Genomic DNA, 21,043 nt, shown 5'->3' with positions numbered 1-21,043 from the left:
CCTCCTATATATACCAGTCTACCCTATATCTAGTAATCTCCCGACAATTCACGAAGGTTCGAGAGAAGGAGTGTTGTGATATAGTCACGTGACCTCGCTGACGCAACAATATTAATGCCAATTCTTTTCCTTACTTTAGAACACATCAACCTTCCGGCCTCTAGTCATTGAAGGTTAAAAGGATAAAGTGCTTTTATCACCACTTGCATTTTACCAGAAATTAAAAGAAAAAACACAATATTTTATGTTCATGCAAGAGAATAATAACTGAACTTTACTTTATCAAGGAATTAAAAAAAAAGAAAAGAAAAAACATCGACCGTATTATAGAATAACCCTAAAACTAATCCGAAAGTATGAAAACGCAACGACCTACGAAGTATGAAGCGTTCATTTCCTAACTGGAACTATTTTTTTTTTTTAATTACTTCAGTAGCAGGATATCAATAAAATTACTTAATGTACACCACCCTTCAATGCAGCATAAATATATTTCTAGAGCTTTGTAAATCTTTTTTTTTAAATGCCACGTTAAGACAACGATGAAAGTTAGTTTGAAAAAAAAGCGGATAACTTTGAATATTTTTCTTTAGTTATATTTTATGAAACAGGAAACTTTGTGTCTTATTCATGGACTTCAAATTTCTACATAAGCCATGAAACTTTTTAAGAGATTCTTGGAATTCTAAATCTATGAGTGCATTCATTTTTATGAACTTTACAACCATTTCGCAAAAACGTGCTCCACGCTTGATTTATATTTTATGAATTCGTCAGCCATTTCAAGTCTATCTTTGCTACTACCTTAGTGGCTATTGTTTTTAAATGTAATTATTTTTTAGGAAAACTGGAAACATTTCAGGATAAAAATAGATACTAAAATGTAATAACGTATTATATATTTATTGAGTGTGTGTTTTAAATTAATCGTAATTTATACGTGAGCTGAAGTCAGTCCGATTTTTTTACTTGAGTATACAAGGACTTCGTAACACTTTTAGTTTGTTTATATATTCATGATGTTAGAAAAACACGTAGGCTGAAGTAGTCTTGATAGAAATGAATAACCTATAACCCTAGCCTTTCGAAAGGTGGGCCTTTCTTCTTCAGGGACAAACTGGAAATGATAGTGTAATCGAATGAGATATATATATATATATAAATGGAGTTTAGTGACGTCATGAAGGTCATCCGGTTTTCCAGGAAGTGTTTAGTCTATTTCTCTGTGTGCCGTTGTAAGCATTTCATTTCCGGTTAAGTGTAGCCAATGGCTATGTGTATTTTTTCAATTCTTACAATAAAAGCGTATAAGAATATTAGCAGATGACTATGATTATCTTAGTATATAAGCCCACTGTAAATAAAAAAAAGAATACATCATGTCAATCTCATAAGTGTAAATGGATAAAAGTGAACCTTTTTTCACTCTAAATTTTCTGGTGGAGTATGCTCCACCCCCAGGGGAAGCTACTCACTGTTGCAGTGCCTCCACAAAAAGTTTCCCGATTTGGCACTTCTCAGTGTTGACAGGTATGCAAAGGCATATCACAAACACTATGTATAGTTCTCTTCTTGTTGTCAAAAGTCCACTTAGGCCTACTCAATTGCTTTAGAATTTCAGTTCACAAGCCGAACTACTTTTCTCTATTTCTATCGCACTAGTATTCCGTGTATAATACACTTACAATTATAGCGTGAATTACCACAGTCGTATACTTCTCTTCCAGTAATCGTCTGATCCTCGTACTTCATATATCGTCTATTCCTTTTGTCAAAGTGCACTCAGACTGATTCAATTACTTTAGAGTTCGCTTTGACGGAATAAACTATACTTCTTATCTCTTTCAAAACTGTTAGTTTTCTTTTAACATATTAATCGTTAGGTTTTTCACTCCTACAGCAGTTAACTTTACGTTTAACTTTCCATGGCCGAACTTCTACTTCCCGTGACTTTACTTTCTCGTCTGCTCTGTCTGTCTACTGTTCTCGCTCGTCTCACACTATTTATATATTTATCACTTTATCGTCTACTCGCACTCTAGAAATTTCTATATCCTCGAAATCAATCAATTTCATGCGACGTTCGATAGTCTCAACATCAATGAATTGTAAACACAACTTCCAATAATCGTCTACTTATAACTCTCTAATTATGAAACAACGAAAGAATCGTGAAATATTAACTAACAAAATAAATTAATTAATACTATCTAGACTAAACAGTCTTTTATATTGTTGCGTATCTGCTCGGTTGTTAATTTCCGGTATAAATTCTTTCCGAGGAACTTCAGCGATACAAGTCCTTTCTTAATTGAAACTAATTTATTCTTTCTCGAGACAACTTTGTAATACACAGAATTTCTACAGTCACTTTAAACTTAACAACCTTTATAACACACGCTATAAATCACAGTGGTACACATACTTTACTTACGGTGCCTACTATTCGCTACTATTCTATCTCTTTAACCTATCTGCATATTTATCTCTCTATCGCTGGCTTTATTTGCCGGGCTTATATACTAAAAAAGAGGGCGCCTGGCAAACACTCGGACATTCGCGGGGTTCGTCGATAAGTCAATATCCTTCTAGAAACTCCAGCGCGCATGCTCCCAGCGTTGCGAGACTTCCTCTGTCGTAACAATATCATGACAAACTCAATGCTTTTCCTAAGGTAAGGAGCCCAAGACTGAACACAGTATTCCAAACGTGGCCAAACAAGTAACCTATACAATGAAATTATAGTCTCTTTAGACTTGTATACAATATTTCTGTAGGTACAACCTAATATTCTATTTGCCCCACCATAGCAACAGCACACTGTTTGGATGGCTTAATTTCCCATTTAATATATGACGTTTCTACAACGTTGCTGAATAGTTGTGCGTTGGTAGAATTGACTACGTTATGCATTATATGTTGTGACAACGTTGTAGCACTGTTAGATGTTAATGGTGAATATATATATATATTGATGCATTTTACTATTGCACAACTATTCAGCAACGTTGTAGAAACGTCATGTGTTAGCTGGGAAGAGACTGATCAACCATTACACCAAGATTCCTTTCTGTCATGACACTGTTAAGGTTATTCCCATCCAATTTATACTTATAATTCAAATTGTGATAACCCACATCCATTATCTTGCATTTATTATAAATAAAACCCATTTGCCCAACTCACTAAATGATCTAAATACTTTTGTAAATCAACAGCATCCTCTTCACAGCTAGTGACACCCAAGACCTTAATATCATCTGCAAATTTAAATAATATATTGACCATTCTTTCATCTATATCACCAATGTAAATCAAAAAGAATAAGGGTCCTAAGACTGAGCCCTGAGGTACACCACTTGTGACATTAATCCAGTTTGACTGAACTCCATTTGTAGTATAGCTGTTATATTTAATTTTTACTTTAATTAAAGTTCCAATTTTTTAGATCAAGACTATCGAAATCAACTGTTCCTTTATTATTTTACGAATTATCTTTCAGTAGCTATTTTTCAATGTTACCAAGCTTGGCTTCTCTGAAAAGTAAGGTGCCGCTGTTCTGTATTTTCTCAAAATATTTTTAATAATTGTTTATTCAAAACATGTACATATACTAAAATAAACATTTTTCGATATTAAATGAAGACTCGACTCCCTCGTGGATCTTTGTTTTCATCATTCATTGATCAGAAATTAGCTTTGTTTGCGTATATGATTCAAATGGCGCTGTAATCGAGCTAATGTTTGTTAATATTAAATTTAACCTATTTGACGCAACTGTGACGAAAATAAGTCGTGAAAAAGTAGGTTGATTTTTGCTGTTTGGATATACGATTGATCTAATTTAAATTGTTGACACAGCATGTTGAAATTGGAATAAATAAGTAACATATAGAGTTAAATTTTACTTTAGTAACTTTATAGCCTTCTTACCAAGTTAATGAAAGTACTTAAATTGAAGTGAAATGATTTTCATGATTTTACTAGTAATGCTGATTTAATTTTAAAGCCTAAGGCCACATTTGAACCCTCGGGATGTCATTGGTGAGTGCTGGTAGCAGTAGGCTTATTAAGTTATTGGTATTACCTGTTCTAGTGCCGAGTGTCGCAGAATGCTGTACTAACTCAGTGTAATTTTTAGGTTACAGTCTTAACTTTTACTTGGGCTGATCAGAAGGATTGATTAACGGAAAATAGGGCAGATTTTGTTTTGTATGTGTGAGGTAGATGTATATTGCAATTTGCATCAGGTTAAAATACAGTTAAGACCAAGAGGAGGCTTAACAGTAACACTTGGTAGTATGCGAGTCTACTGTCCAGCGAATTTGATATTTTTAATGTTCGTATGTAATGTCTAATGCTAAGTAAAAGTAATACTGTTACTATTAGCAATAACTATATCTCAATATGTATGTATTTATTTCGACTTTTGAGTGTGGTATAAACTCAAGATATCTAATATGTTTTTTAACAAAAATTTTTATGATCGTTTGTCAGTTATTTAACTATGCTTTCAAAGTTCAACTTCAAATCTTTATGTTTGTGAAATGACGTAATTGATGCAGTTGGATTGGAAAGGTACAGGCAAGTATTATTTGTTATGTATTGTTGACATTGTCCATATTTATAACAATTATTGCTATTACCTCAATAAATTTTAAAAGTGGATGAAAACAGGTATTGAGAGTGTAGGGTACAATGAAAGAATTGCATTTGTTAAATAGTAAAAGAATTATAAACTTAAGAATTACATGTGTATATTTCTGTAGCACATTTGTGTTTGAAGTTTTACTGATTTAGTGTGTGTAACACTAATTTTAGAGTCACTTATAAGTTTCCATGAGTTCTTAGATACAATTCATTTGTTCATAACATTTACAGTTACTAATGCCACACCAGGTAAAAATTTATCATTTTAGATACCATCATTCATATTAAAGATGGGAAAATCATTACTGGTATTTTTAGCAAGCCATCCACCAAAGCCTTTTGTTTGTATTTCCACTTGCATCATTTCCCTGCAGTAAAAAAAAAAAGTAGTCATTGGTTATCTCCATAGAATTGATAAATTTTGTAATAAAGAAGAAGTACAGAAGGACACTAGAGAAAATTTGACTGTATTAAGAAAAAATGCTTACCCATAGGAATGTGTACAAAGGCAAAAACAAAATGGTCATATTCCTTTGAACAGTAGGAATAAGGAACACACATTTAAACCACTGGTTACTAGGGTGGTATTATATGTACAAGTAATTTCATCACAAAACTGAAGAGAATGATGAGAACATAACTTACTTATTAAAATAGTACAAAAACCAGGCATCTACCTTACAAATCATTAATAACAAGTTCAACATACAAGAAAGAATCATGATGTGTGAAAAATAACTGTATGGCCACTAAATATGGACAACATAATTGTTGCTTTTGTAAGAATGTTGTTTATGAAGTAACTTGTGGCAGATGCTCTGTTAGTATGTATATTGGAGAAACATGCTAACCCATACATGATAGAATATCTGAATACGTATGTGACATTCAAAACCTCAATACTAACAATTCTATTGCTTAGCATTATAGGAAAAACATGGGATACCACAAGCAGATAACATCTTATATGGTGTCAAGATTTTATTTAAATATCATAGTTTTCTCAACCAAAAGATTACAAAAATTATTTTTTTCAAGAAAAACAAATGAAAGATGAACAAATATGGAAGTTGGTCTGTAGTATAGAGCTGATTATTGCAGTTTTAAGATTAGCTCCTGGTAAAGCTGTAATAGCAAAATATTAAGCCAATAAAGGTACATCCTGGAGCTGTAGATCATTATATACATTAATAGAAATGTTTCATAATAAACTCCAATTTGCATTAAAACAGTGGCTAAGCAGTAAGTCTCTGGACTTATCACACTACAAATACAGTTTCGATACCCGTGGTAGGCATAGCACAAATAGCCCATTGTACAGCTTTGTGCTTAACAACAACCAAAGTGATTAACTGATGGCTCCATTAGTTGATTAATACAGTGTTCCTTGAACCATGTTACCAACAAACAAACAAAAAATTTGTCAGTAGCTGCTTTCAGTACTTGCCTTCCCTATGGTCAGCAGTTCAAAATTAGTGACAGTGGCAGATAGCCATAGTAGCTTTGCCATAATAATAACAGCAAGAAAGTTTAGTGGTAATATTTCAAATACTTGAATAGTCAAAAAATGATAATAATAAGAAACCATAATTATGATTAGTTGATTTATTTTTTTGACAATCGATTTAATCATAATTTTGATTAATTGATTATTGGAATGATCTATAACAGTACTAACCAAAACAGTAATTTTAATTAATTGGTAAAATTACTCAGCTTTATTACACTGTATGCATAGATAATTTGCTTATTATATTATTTTGTTGATCACAATATAAGGAAAGTTAAAAAATTAGTTTTAATTCTACCAATTGTTTCATAATTTAAATGATAAAATAATTTGTTGGTCTATCTAAAATGAATACACTTGAAAAATATTTTGACAAATTTATTTTACAGTGTATTTTGCGAATGTAGAAAATATATAAATTTTGAAAGTGGTTTCAGTTGTCATATAACCTTTTGTTTTTATAGCTTATTCATCCAAATATGTGAATTAGAAAAAAATCTACAAAAAATGATTTTGAAGATAAACTAGATTGGATCAATAAGAATAAATTCTGTGTAAGCTACAACAGAAGGTCTTCACTAAGCGTATTGAAAATTATGGGCAGCTGATCAGTATTTTTTCATAGTTTTAAATATATTTTGTTGAATGCATAAATTTCTCAGGACTAATTCAATAAAGTTTGGTTTTACCAAAACCTGACAGTGAAAATTCTTCACTATTTTATTTGTTATTTATTTGAATATTATTATACTGAAAGTAGATAAACATTCTGGCTTATCTCATGATTGATAGATGAGGATAGTAGACTAGATAAGACAAAGTGTTTTTTTATCAAATTCTTGAAGTTAAATGTATTAACAGAACATATGATATTGCAGAGTCTCAAGAAGTAACATTACATGTTTGAGAATGTTTTTGTTGATAGACTATATAGCACAATTATATATTTTAATTGTATCTCTTTGATACAAGTTACACATTTTGCATTACATATATTAAATATATTTGTTCATTATAATCCAATGTTTTTGCAAGTCATGAAGTATTAAGTTTTTGTAAGTTCACTGCAATTTAAGGTTGCACAAGAACAGTATGTGGACTCAGCAATTGGCTTTTATTTATGTCTTTAAAATTTAACCGTCTTCTTTCAAACTCATACTGTTGTGTTTTTTCATATTGACTTTATGAATACACCAGTTCTTCCTAACTAGTTATACACCATACATGATGAATAATTCTAAGAAGTAACAGGATGACAGGTTTAGTGTGGGTGCTGTGATGTAGCCAAGTTGTAGTAGCTATTCTCACCTGGTATCATGTCGTTATTCTTCTCATTCACTTGAACCTCTCAAGAAAGTCTCATCAATAAAACAGCAGGAGATTTACTGGGTTGTTGAGCTAATATATCTTACAGACAAGCAAACATGGCAGACATTTTGCAGAATAAAAGTTACTGAAGTGGGAAAGATTGTTGTTCACCACAGAAAAAAAAAATACATGTATAACCAAATCTTTCCAAAAAAATTCTGTAAACTAATAATTGTTGTTCAAAATACTCAACTTTCATGTTTATTTAATGCATGTAACCTTGTAGACAATGACATATATCAAAACCATCTTTACAGTTGTCAGTACATTGATAAAGCAGTGCAACATAATAAGCAATACGAATGTAAACTTGGCAAACTCTTATGCTCATATTTCATAACTGTTTTAATACTTCCCCTGTTGAGTGCTCAAGCTAAACAAAATTTTAACAAGCCCGGCTTGCAATTTTATGAGTGTGTGTGTGTGGTTGTACCAGGATACATAATTTTTGGAACTTATGTATTAAAACAATTTTGAAGACCTAGTAAAAGCTGCTGTAAAAAAACTTCTTGACTAATTTGATTCCTATTGGAAAGTTTTGTATTATTTAACTGATCAGATATTGACATCTTGAGATTGATTAGATAAATGGTGCAAAGCTTAGTACATTTGTGTATTTTATGTGTTATAGGAAGACTGTAAAAATAATTAATTTTGACTATCAAGTACACAACATGTACTTATAAAGTGTACAGTACCATTATTGTTGTGAAGGTTATGGAAGATAGAGGATTAATAAGTCATACAATTAAACATTTAAATCAAGCAAGTGTGCACATGTAGTTCTGTCCTGTGATAACTTAGAACAATGACATAGTTGTAGACATCAAATGGACTTGTAACATAAGATATTTAAATAACTGTGAACAGAAAAACATTACCCAAAATTCTAAGTTTGGAAAATATTTTATATCATATATCACAAAGGTCAAACTTTTGAGAAACATAAAAACAAATTGTGAAGCTTAATTAAGTACTGCGTGTAGCTTTGATCTCGTTATAGAAAGAATAAAAACATGGTGAAAGAGTGCAGAAGTTTCTAGTTTAAAAAATTAAATTATAAAATGAGGTTTAAGAATATGAACACAGTTTTTCAAGAAAATAGAAATTGAGACTAGATTGATACATACAGAATTTCACACTTTCCCAAAAAATACAGATTAGAACAAAATAATGAGCAAATTATAAAATCAATGTTTATTTGGAACAGTGTAATATGAATTGTGTAATTATCAATAACTTCTGATCAAACTGTATTACCTACAAAGATTTGAACTAAACAATTAACTTATTAAATACTGTAACTAATGTATTAGTCTAACTAGGAGTATGCAGTAATGTGAAGCTGAGGATGAAGAGCAGTTGACACTGTTTGTGAAAGTTTAACAGTTGCAAAACCAAGCTGACATTAAACCATGAAATTAGGCAATGCCACTCCTCAAGCTGCAAGATATTTTTTTTTCTCCCAATGTTAATACATATATAAATGTACATATGTATTAACATATATTACATATGTTAATACATATGTACATTTATATATATATACACTTGATATTTGCTTGATGAAGCACTAGAAAATTTTAGCTTACTTTAGAATCCATCAAGTATTATAAAACAATTTTTTTATGATTAAAATTCATTGATTCTTTAGTTTAATACCTTTGCTGTTAACAATATTTTTGGTTATACAGGTAAAATAATTTCCGGTACAGTCACAAAGAATCACAGTATGTTGTAGTATCAGTTTTTACAATGGGAAATTATATAAACTCATTAGTTCATATTTGAAATGGTTAGTTTTTTGAAAACTCTGAAGTCAAGTTTTTTAATTGCTTTTGGTTTTTATGTTATTTCTGGTGATCCACATTCAACAGATATTATAGGCGGTAATATCACAACACAGAAATTCAATAACCCTAGATTTAGTGATGAACTGGAAATGAGCTGAAAATGTAAATGATATTTAAGTCATCCTGTGTATGTGTGTGTGTGTAATAGTGATATAATAGTGAATTGCAAGCATATAGGGGAAATGAGATTATGACATAAAAGTGTATGAAATCTGTAAAAGAAAAGGACAAACCAAATAAGGTATCTTAAAAATAAACTAAAGGAAATTTAAAAAGCTCATTTTTTCGAACCTAGGTTCAAGGAGGTAGGTTGTGTCTTTAGTCTGCTCGAAATTTAAAATTTTTTTAGACCCAAATACAGCTTAGTTACTAATTTAAATAAATTATAGTGGAATTCTATGGTATTCGATATAGTAAATTATTATTTTTTGGTTATTTAACTGTGTATATATATAAATAAATAATACCTCAACAAATTATTTCATTTCATATCCTCCACATGTGAAATTTTAAAAGGCTTAGCAATCGAGTGCAAAGGTCATAACTAAAAGAGATAATTGTTTGATTTACTTCTTTAGTTACTGTTCTATATTTTAGGAAAAATAAGTTTAAGAACTTATTCCTAAATAGTAATAATATATATACATATATAATGTATAATAATGGAAATGTGACTGTATTTTACAAAATACTATTCTACTAAAACGCAGCCAAGGCAGGTCACTTTGTAAAGACGAAAGGTCTGTTTTATGTTATTGGATACAGGTAATATGAGAGCACATGTGCCACGTCATTGTAACTTCTGTATTGTTAGCCAAGCATGGCTGAAGGTCAATATAATGAATATATATAATTGTATAATGTTATGATATTTAAGCTACTTAGTTTAAACATTTATGTTTTCATGTTATAATTTGTTGTGTTATAATTTATATTTACTTCATAATTTTTTATGGTGGTTACAAGATTGGTCGAATCTACCAAACTGTACAGAGATTCATTAGTGAAAATAACAGATAAAATATAAGAAATGTTTGATAACTACCTAGACATTATAAAGATTTTGCATGCAAAAAAGTATTTTTAATCTTAAAATGAAAATTACTTTGCATGTTGGATAAGCAAGATGCGAAAAGAAAAAAAAAAGCATGAGAAAAACATTGCTTAACAAACATTAAGACTTAATAAAAAAAAATTGATATCTTGCGTATGAAAGCATTATAATGTTTACTGATAATCTGCCAAATTTCATTAACATACACTTACTAATTTAAAAGTTTTAGCATGAAAACTATAACAAGCACAAAGTGGTTACGAGGTTGGTCCTAGAGACTGAGCCCATGGTGAAAGATAAAGAATAAGGTTAACTAAAAATAATGCATTAAAAAATAGTAAATAAATCATATTAAAATAATATAGAAAAACTTGATACACTTATTATGTAAGTGAAAACACAAACTAATTCTTTAGTAACAGTATAAATTGAAGGCCAAAGATAATTTATTTTGGAAGCAAGATTAATGGTGTAATTACGTACCAATATGTTAGTGTAACAAACATTCATAAATTATTTTATCTTTCTGCTTGGTAGTGATATATACTACAGTTCTTAGTTTTACATTTTGGTGATTAATTGATTACTTTTGAGCATTAATTACTTCAACTAATGTTACGAAAATAATAAACTAATTGAAATTAATGTTTTTAATTATTCAACCATTCAAGTAATTGAAAGATTCACATTATTATTTTTGACGAATTCAAGGTTGCTCACCTTAATCAGTTAGTGTCACAAAGCTGATTATAATACAACTGTTTAATTAGTGGAATCTGCTAATCCATTTATCATAAGACTCATTAACTGATTACATTCAAATGATCGATTATTCTCAGGAGACGGATATCTGGAATAATCAAAAATAGTAATAATCAGAAACATTAATTTCAAATAGTTTGTTTTCGTGAGTTTGTGCATTAGTTTCATTAAGTATTCAACTTTAATTTAGTATATATATATGTGTGTGTGTGAGTGTTTATTATCCCTGAAGACTCAACGGATAACCTGGTGAATATTAACTAAATTTGACATGTGCTTAACTAACACCCAAAATAGATGTAATACTATGTATGATATTTTGTAACCTTCCATAGCCATTAGGGCATGACCAGTGTATGAAAAAGTAAAGTACAGAAAGCACTATATACTTAGGGATGTGGGTGTTTGTGTGTAATATGTATTTATCTATTTTATACCTTCTTTGTGAAGGCTTATTCTGAACATTCAGGATTTATTGCTATCACAAGCCACTTTTACATTAGGCTCACCCAAACGTAGTATATATATATATATATATATGTATTTTTAATACTGTATCTTGCTTTCTATGGCTAATTTTTACTGACATTTATTAAAGAAATAAACTGTTGTTACAATTCTATATAACTTTATTGTGGTCTTCCAGATAGATGACTGCACAATCATAATAATTACAGAATATCACATATTTTGTGCTGATTTTCTTTGTTTTGTAAAGGTCCTGTTTACATATCGATTGTAATAATAAAAAACAGTAATAATCAGAACAACTAAATTTCAATTAGTTGATTATTTTTATCACAGTAATCAGTTAGTTTATAGAAAACATGTATCAAGCCCATGTTAGTGTAATAAAACTTGTTGATTTAACAGTAACAATTCCATGATTGTATCATACAGAGATAAAAAGTGCTTTATTTCCAGTAACTCTGACAAAATCAATGATATCTGTGATCTTGCAGTCTTTAAAAACAAAGTTGTCTTTTTTTTTTTATTGGCTTCTGCTTTCTTATAAAACAGTTTTATAGAATGCATATTTAGCACAGAGTTGAACGGTTCATGCTTTCTTTTGTCTTTGATTTTATGACTTTTACGTTTCATCTGTTCTAATGAGTGAAGTTTTATTATACATCAAGTAGCTTCAGTTTAGTCTATTCATCACGAGTTTCTACTACTGCTTTCAATTTTGAGACATCTCTACACTACCATTGTTTTTCATAGTTTGATGGATGCAATTTCTTTGTATAGTGTTAGAGCTGGACAATTAGTAGAATTGATCAACCAATTAATCATCAGGCTCATTAATTGTGTACTTGCAATTAATAATTCTCACGTGAGATTTGAATAGTTGGAATAATTGAAAAAAGATAGTCAGAAAGACTAATTTTAAATGGTTGATTATTTTTTGTGAGTTATAACCCTAGTTTAATCAGACAACAAAGTAACACCCCTCATTTTTGGTTATTAATTCTACCTTGGTCCATTCAACTGGGTATATCCTGGTGAAGTGTACTTCAAGGTAGAATTTTCTTGATAATCCTAAATGCTTCGATAGATAGGTGAACCTGATTAGGGTGACCAGAAGTCTGACAAAAAGAGGACATGTCCTTCTTTTTAACCTCAGGTTCTCTGTTGGGCAGGCATTGGGAATATGTTGATATTGTCTGGCAGTTTACCTAGAAATATAAGAATGAATTTTTACATACATATATATATACACACAAACAGGCTCTACGACAACTCACTGCCACCATTTTGCTGCAAGTATTTTCATTAACAAAAAGTTATCTATTTCCTACACAAACATATGTATGTGTGAGTGTATATCGTAGGTACATGTACACCTTACTTTTTTATTTCAAATTTTATATCTGTCTTCCTTTCAGTACTATAGTGTCTGGTAACGTTCAGATTCATACTATGACAAAGCCTTTAGCCACAGCATTTTTTTTAACACATCTACTCTTTGTTACATCTGTATGTATTGTATATAGAACTGGTAGTAATTGATTTAGTAGACTCAACAAAAATTAAGTGTGAGGTACCTGAAAATGTGAACATACCTGTTTAGTGAGGCCAAATGTAAAATATACTTAAGACTACTTTGCCTTTGAAGTGAATAAACCACTAAAAGTTTGAGTTATGACAAAGTAGATGATTATGGAAAAGTATTTAGAACTTGATCACAGTCATTGAGTGATCACTTTTGGGTAGTGCAAAAGGAGAGAGCAGGAATCATTTATGAACAGACCAATAAGCAGACAGCATTATTTCACAAAGATTGTGCTTTACATGTTGATATTGATTTGCAAGTTGAAAACGAACTGAAGTTTATTTAACATGTAAATCACACATCTATTATCTTGCTTGTTTTATTATTCTTAACATATGATTCCATAATGTTACACTAAGTTAGAAGTAGGCTGAAAGTGAAGTTTATGTACAAATTGAAAATTACCCTGTATTGTGATTTTAAAAAAACTTGTAAGATTTTACACATTGAAACGTTTTATATTTTATTTTAGTAATATCTGTGAGGTTGTTGAAACAACTGCATGAGAAACCTTCGAAATGTCATTCTTTTTCATTTCGTAACCAAATAATAAATTATCATTCATAATTTTTAAGTAGCTAAAGATAATCCTTAGGTTTATATATATGCATAAACACACTTTTGACATGTATATTGTTATAAAATATTATAAGAACTGAAAAGCTTGCTCAAGCCATTGTCAAGTTATAATTTTTTAAGTTAAACAAAGTAGTTTATGAGATAAAATGGTTTAAAGTTTACTATTTTCATTTATTTCCATTGTAAAATAGATTTTTTTCCTACTTGAAAAAAAAATCACTATCTCATTAAATCGCTGAACCTAAATCTTGTATTGTATTTTGTGTTCTTGGCCTCCCTTTCATGACCCTGGATACTATGGGAGTGAATTTTCTAATGGGGTTTGTTTTGGGGTAGCTGTCGAAGTAATTGGGTATAGTGATATATTGTTAGAAGGAACAGTTTACATGTAAACAAAGTTAATTATTTACTACAAAAATAAATTCAGAGGTATATGCATTAAATACAGTTAATAATGAAACATATATCTAACAATAATCATGGTGTATGAGTAAAAATCCACTAGAAACTTTACTTGCATTACATTTCTTACACTGGATTTTTTTTTATCTGTTTAGCTTGCAGCCCCCTCAAGTCAAGCCTCGACAGGATCTAGTCAGCTGTGTTACTGAAAATGTATGCATTTGATTGTTAATGAATTCGGATTGACTGTAAAAAGAGAGAAAATGCCAACATTAGACAGAATTTTGGAATGTTTATTTATTTTGAACATGCTAGTACATTTTGTTTATGTCACACCAAATGACTTTCTTTGCATGAATGCAGATCAGTGTCCAAGAAACAATGAAATTGAAAACTACTGTTCGTGTAAGTGTGAAAAGGCTTTGAATAAATGGGTTATCAAAGATATATATTGCACTGGCTTGACCAGAAAAACTCTTCGTAATAGTTTTAGATGGGAAAAAGGTAGCGAGAGAAATATTTCAATTGCCTCTATGGAAATAACTTACAGCAGCTTGAATGAGATAACCCACAAAGATTTGAAAAATCTGAAAGATTTGAAAAAATTCAAAATCTCTTTCAGTAATTTGACAGTAATTTCAAACAATGCTTTTCACAACTTCAAAATCCTTGACACTTTAGACTTGTCAAACAATAATCTAAGTGGGATAAAGAAAAAATGGTTCCAAGAACAACAACAACTTACAACTTTAAATGTCTCTAAGAACAACCTAACTTTTATTGAAAAAGAATCTTTCAAGAAACTTCACAATCTGCAAAAATTGGACCTCTCTGGAAACAACCTCACTAGTATTGATAAAGATGTATTTAAAGACTTGATGAATCTTGTGGTGCTGAATCTTTCTGATAATCAACTTAATTCTCTTAAAAGTGGATTTTTTAACAACAGTCCAAAGCTTTCAGAACTGTACCTTTCAGGTAATTTTTTTTCTTAATGTATCACACAAAATATATGATTGTAATTATTTTTGGAAGTTAAATTAATAAAAGTTTATTTTTTTTAGGTATATTATTAATAAAATATTCATTTATATTTACTATTATGATGTATCAAAAAAAATGTTGGTTATAGCCTTGAAAATTAATAAGATACTTAAACCACTTAAAAAATGGTATAAAACATAACTTCTAAATGAGATTGTAATTAAACTATATTCTCAAAAACATTTTAAACTATGCTGGTAAATTTAGGCCTAATTAATATTGTTGTTTAGCCAAAAATAAATGTAATTTTTGAATATATTTAATATTAATAGTCGTTAGTTGGGCTTCCAGTATTTTCCTAAACCATTTTTGTAATTGTTCCCTGAACCCAAAATTTGGATTCATACTTACAATCTTTTAATAAATCTGTTAGGTTGGCTACTGTACCACAGGATATTACACAAGAACAACAATGTTGTACAATAACAAAACTTGTTACTTTCAACCATCGAAGTGATTTTTCTGAGTTAATAATTCTTGTTCCTTTATCATACAGATGTACTGTATCTTTCAAACTGATTTACCTAAAGTTAGGGCCTTCCAGTTACTTGACCAAACATTTTTAATGAGCTATTAACTTACATTTAACCAGCACCTACCTATAATCACATAATTTGTTCTGCAGTCTTCTTATTTGTCCTTATTAACTGGTGAAGCAGTGTGTGTCATGTTGTGATATCAAGTTTGCAAACTGTTGTTCCCTGTACTCGTTTTTAAATCTACAGAATCCACTGGAGTACAAGAATAATATACTGGCTAGTGTCAGAACAAGAGTGCATGATTTGGGACAGCATCTTAAGTTTTACTGATGCAAGTAGGTGGAGAGATGCACTTAAAGTAAATATTAGTAAAACACAGCAGTTTTGTTCTGCTAAAGGATTATTCTTACACCTTGATTGGCCATAAGACTTGGATCACAAATGTTTTAGTTTTTAACTATCACACCATTTCAGTGGACAGATATTGCTTTAATAAACTGTGTTCAGCTCTCTGTAATCCTATATGAACTCCTTTCTGTACTCCCATCTGACATATATATTTCTATACACATGTTTACTCACCTATTCCAGGTAATTAAAAAAAAACCTTAACATTCAAACATCCTGCAGTCATCCTACAAGTCTACTACACTGATCCTTAAGACAAGGTCTGCTTAAGCTTGTGTTATACATGTACATATTCTATTAATGGCCTGGGGGTGGAATAGACTAACACAGCTTGAAGTTTGTACAGCTGCACCCAACCCACCATATCTCATATACTTCAAACCTGGTCATCTTTACAGTCAAAAATTATCAAGTGAAGTTCTACTCTTTCATCAGGTGACAAATGGCCTCAATTTAGTTCCTTTTAATAGCCCGTAATCTAGAATTTATACTCTAGCAAGATACTGTACCAGTTTTCTACAAACATACATCAAATACATGTACATCTTGCTAACCAGTCAGTTCATCAATCAAGCAGTGAGATGACGGATTGGCAGTTTACATAATATTTAATTTGGTATACTTCACTTTCAGTTAACATTTATGAACTAGAGGTTTTCTCTTAATCCACTTCACTTATAGATCCTAACTAAAGTAATGCCACATTACGCATCATACGTTATTAGCTGTTATATATACTATGTAAGTTTAATTTATGCAAGTCTAATTTTCTCTTGGTTCAGCCATACATATCAGTTGAATGCATTTTCTTTCAATTTTGTAGCAGTGAATTTCATGGCTATTTCTCTGTTCTATATGAAAATTTTTATCCTGATTATTATTATCCCTGATAATGTTTTTGGGACACAAACTTCCATAGTTCTTCTCTGTTGTACCAGATTTAAAAAACTATTAACAGATATTGTTAATCACAGAAACTTAAACATAACTAACCCAAGGTGGTGGATTACTCTTAGTAGTTACTGTTTGTGTGCAGTGTTGAGATAAAATAATAAATTACCTTGTTTCTATTTATGACATTAAAGAACAGTAGTTTTACACTATAACAATTGCTATAGATTCATTAAAGTGCAAAGAAGTCCCCACCTCCATTCAGGTATCCATGAAATTGTAGAACATGTAGAGTTGAAATATTAAAATGCAGTTGTATTTTCTTTGACAGAATAGTTAAGCTTAGAAAATCAGTAAATGAACAAGTAAAAATATGATGTACTTGACTTTCTGTTAATTCAAACACTAATCATAATAGCATGAACACATGTTGGCATAAGTTATTTTCGGCTAAAATATAGTATTCAAATATATACGTAATGAATAAAAGAAAACCAAGGTCACACACTTAAGTGAAGCAACCAACTCGACTTCAGTACGATGTCCATGATGGGTGTGATATTTCCAGCAAATTTAGTCTGGTTTTGAAAACAGTACACTGTACCATAAGATATGGCTGTTGTATTTCTCCTTAAATGGCTAAAGATATTTTTTTAGGCTCTGAGTAAATATTTGTAAAAAGATGTGTATATTAGATTTGTGGGGATCAAAATACTCTTAATAAAATTTGATTTTAACCTTAATACTAACAACTGAAAATGAAAATACTTAAGAAATCTTAATGGATATTTGATTATTTAACTGAAATTCCTTTTAAGGGCAGGTTTGTTTTACAAATAATCAATAAAAGTAAGAACAAATTTTAAAGAGTATTCTTACTTGAAATAGTTTAATAAAATATAAACTTACTTTTTCTCTTGTGATTACTCAAAAAGGTCAGAGTTACTTAACATTGTTTGTAAATCACCAGTGTAGTATTTTAATGGTTATTGACAAGTACAAATACTTTACTGAACTAATCCAAGATTTTGTGTGTTATATGTGTGTGTGGTTTTTGAAGATGACAAGTAACTTGACAAATACAAATATTTTACTGAAGTAATCCAAGATTTTGTGTGTTATATGTGTGTGTGTGTGGTTTTTGAAGTTGACAAGTAACTTGACAAATACAAATATTTTACTGAAGTAATCCAAGATTTTGTGTGTTATATGTGTGTGTGTGGTTTTTGAAGATGACAAGTAACTTGACAAATACAAATATTTTACTGAACTAATCTAAGATTTTGTGTGTTATGTGTGTGGTTTTTGAAGATGACAAGTAACTTTTATGTATACCAAAGCATACCTTGTGGGAAAATATTGATTTTATTACTAGATAATTGGAATATATGTATTAATATTTTTTTCCAAGATCTGGGCTGGTGCTTAATAATAGCTTAATCCCAGAAAATAAACTGAATTGTGTTGTATATAAATATTGTTTGAGCTGTGTTTTATCTAAGAAAAACAGCTTTTGTTGCATGATAAGGTTTGTAATTAGTCATGTTTTTTTTTCAAGTTTACTTTGTACACTTAAGAACATTTTTATAGCATGTGATAGTCAAGATGTGGTATAAAACAGAATTATGTTCATTTACACAAGTTTTGTTTGTCACTGCTACATGTATATATTATTTAAACAAAAATGTTTAATACAAAATTTATTTCTATAGGCAATCCTTGGACGTGCGACCCACAACTTGAATGGCTATCTGATCATGTAGAAAACAAGACAGGAATGATTATAATGGACTTCTCAAGCATGCACTGCATATCTCCAACTTCCAGAAAACATTATTCCATCACGAAATGGTTAAGTATTCGTAGTTTAGAGAAGGATATTGAGAAATCTGACCTTTGTAAAAACTGTACCTGTAAAGAGGAAAGGTCTGAGTGGATTAGTGTGAACTGTAGCAGCAGAAACTGGACACAGCTTCCAAGAAAGCTCCCAACTAAGACCAGAAGTGTCCACATGGAAAACAACATGATCACATCTCTTTTTCTTCCACAGAATGCAACAGCATATTGGAAGACTGTGGCTTTTCTGTATTTAGAAAACAATTCAATTGACTCTCTTACACGTATGGAAGCATCTAAGGTCTTAAGAAACCTAGTGACACTCCACCTTAACAAGAACAGGCTTTCTGAGATTCCAATACATATCCTGGATCAGTTTCCAAATCAGATGGACCAACTCCATCTTTCTGACAACCCCTGGAAATGTACGTGTAACACAGTTCGCTTCATGGAGTGGCTACAGGATCATCACAAGCAGGTACAAGACAGGGAAGAGGTTCGGTGTCAACGTGATGGGAGCCAGCTTGGACGAAGAGTTATATACCGACTATTGAAGTCGGAGCTTTGTCCACAGAATTCTGTGACTGTCAACTATCTTGATATTGTTATTTGCATAATGGCTTTACTGATTGTTTTGATTGTTTTTAAACTTTTGTTTGATTGTTGGAGGCAGCAGAGAACAGGGAAACTCCCAAGGTTTTTCAGTTTTAAGCTAACCTAAAAATAAACAGTATTCTTCCAGGAAGAAAAATAAACAGGAAAGGAATAGACAAGTTTTCTCCATGTATAGGAGACAAAGAATGTATTGTTAGATTCTACAGTTGTAAGTTTTATATATTTCAATCGAGAAAACATTGTTCCTTGACGGCATATTCAAAATATGAAGATATATATATTGTTAAATCATTTAGAGTCGTTGAAGCTTAACCAAAGAAACTTTAAGTAAGTGATGTGATAGGATAGTTACTTTTTTTCTTACCCAGAATAAGCTAATGAACTTACACCTATTTAAGATTTTATTTTTATTAAATGAATCATATGAATTCATAAATAAATTTCCATCAGTAAAGATTTAAAATGTTAATGCTGTAACTTGCCTATTGTACAGTAGTGACTGTTTTCTAAAGTAAGTAGGAACTGTTGTTTCTTATTAAGATTAGGCATGCAGGAAATTATTAAGTAGGTCTCTTTACTTATTATTCTGGCTTTTCTTGCACAAGAATCTTTTTAGATAGTTTACTAAAAAGCAGTGGTGTGTGATGGTTTCTCAAGTGGGTCATGCAGTAATATCTTAAAGTAATATACCTCTCGAATGGGGAAAAAAAACATACAGAGAACAGATTTACTCACCCTATTTGTATACAGGTCCAGACAGTGATCTTTCTTTAGATGAAACTCTCCTGACTTATTAGCTTGTGAAGTAACAAATCACAAAATCAAATGAAGCAAAGCATGCGACCTGTATGTTGTTGATGTTGAACTTCTGCACATGCTGTCATGCTATTTCAACACAGCATACTTGCACAGTTTTACCAACAGGTGGTGGCAATTAAAATCATAAATAATATTCAACATTAAAAACATTTTATTTAGGCCTATCTATGGCCTTCAAAAAGTTGACGACTCTACATGTTTCGATGTTACTGAGGATGACGTTGTAACGCTGAAACATGTAGTCGTCAACTTTTTGAAGGCCATAGATAGGCCTAAATAAAATGTTTTTAATTGTGTGTACCAGTTTAACATTGAATGTTATTTATGATTTTAACTTTATACACAAGTGCCAAAATACTATAATTAGGTGGTAGCAATGTCGCTGTAGAAATCAGGATACTGCTGGAAGTGCAAGATTAAGCATGCATAATTTGTGTAGCATGGCATGATTGAGACTAGACATGCAGAGATCTTGCAGTATGAGATGAGAATGCTGCCACACCACAAAGAAACACATAATAAAAAAATATTAATAATAATAAATATATAAGATACATTACATTGCGTAATGTTATTGCCAAATTTTTTGTTTTTGATTGGTCATGCCACATACGACTTGCATGCCACTGGTAAAAAGTAAGTTTACAACTGCATCATCTAGATCAGGGGTTCTCAAACATTTTTCCTTGGGCTCCCCTTTAAAAATATTTCAAGCTTTTG

At 30.7% G+C, this 21,043-nt stretch overlaps 1 protein-coding gene across 3 annotated transcripts; it reads left to right on the top strand.

Annotated features, from left to right (window-relative positions):
- Positions 1–3,721: 3,721 nt before the first annotated feature.
- LOC106462010 (protein slit-like) lies at positions 3,722–21,035 on the top strand. 3 transcript variants are annotated; one of them, XM_022389127.1, is made up of 3 exons: positions 3,722–3,803; positions 14,387–15,209; positions 18,766–21,035. In XM_022389127.1, the coding sequence occupies exons 2-3, from the start codon at positions 14,447–14,449 to the stop codon at positions 19,608–19,610; spliced, it is 1,608 nt and encodes a 535-aa protein (XP_022244835.1). In that variant the 5' UTR covers positions 3,722–3,803; positions 14,387–14,446; the 3' UTR covers positions 19,611–21,035. The 3 variants fall into 3 exon arrangements, with proteins under 3 accessions (XP_022244835.1, XP_013777331.1, XP_022244836.1); XM_013921877.2 differs by lacking the exon at positions 3,722–3,803 and adding an exon at positions 3,814–4,044; XM_022389128.1 differs by lacking the exon at positions 3,722–3,803 and adding an exon at positions 4,165–4,223.
- The last annotated feature ends 8 nt before the right edge of the window (positions 21,036–21,043 follow it).

This window comes from Limulus polyphemus, unplaced genomic scaffold (assembly GCF_000517525.1).
Source record: "Limulus polyphemus unplaced genomic scaffold, Limulus_polyphemus-2.1.2 Scaffold1074, whole genome shotgun sequence".
NCBI classification, from domain to species: Eukaryota; Metazoa; Arthropoda; class Merostomata; order Xiphosura; family Limulidae; genus Limulus; species Limulus polyphemus.
Note: the sequence above shows the minus strand (reverse complement) of the source record. Positions and strands in the feature narration are given on the sequence as shown.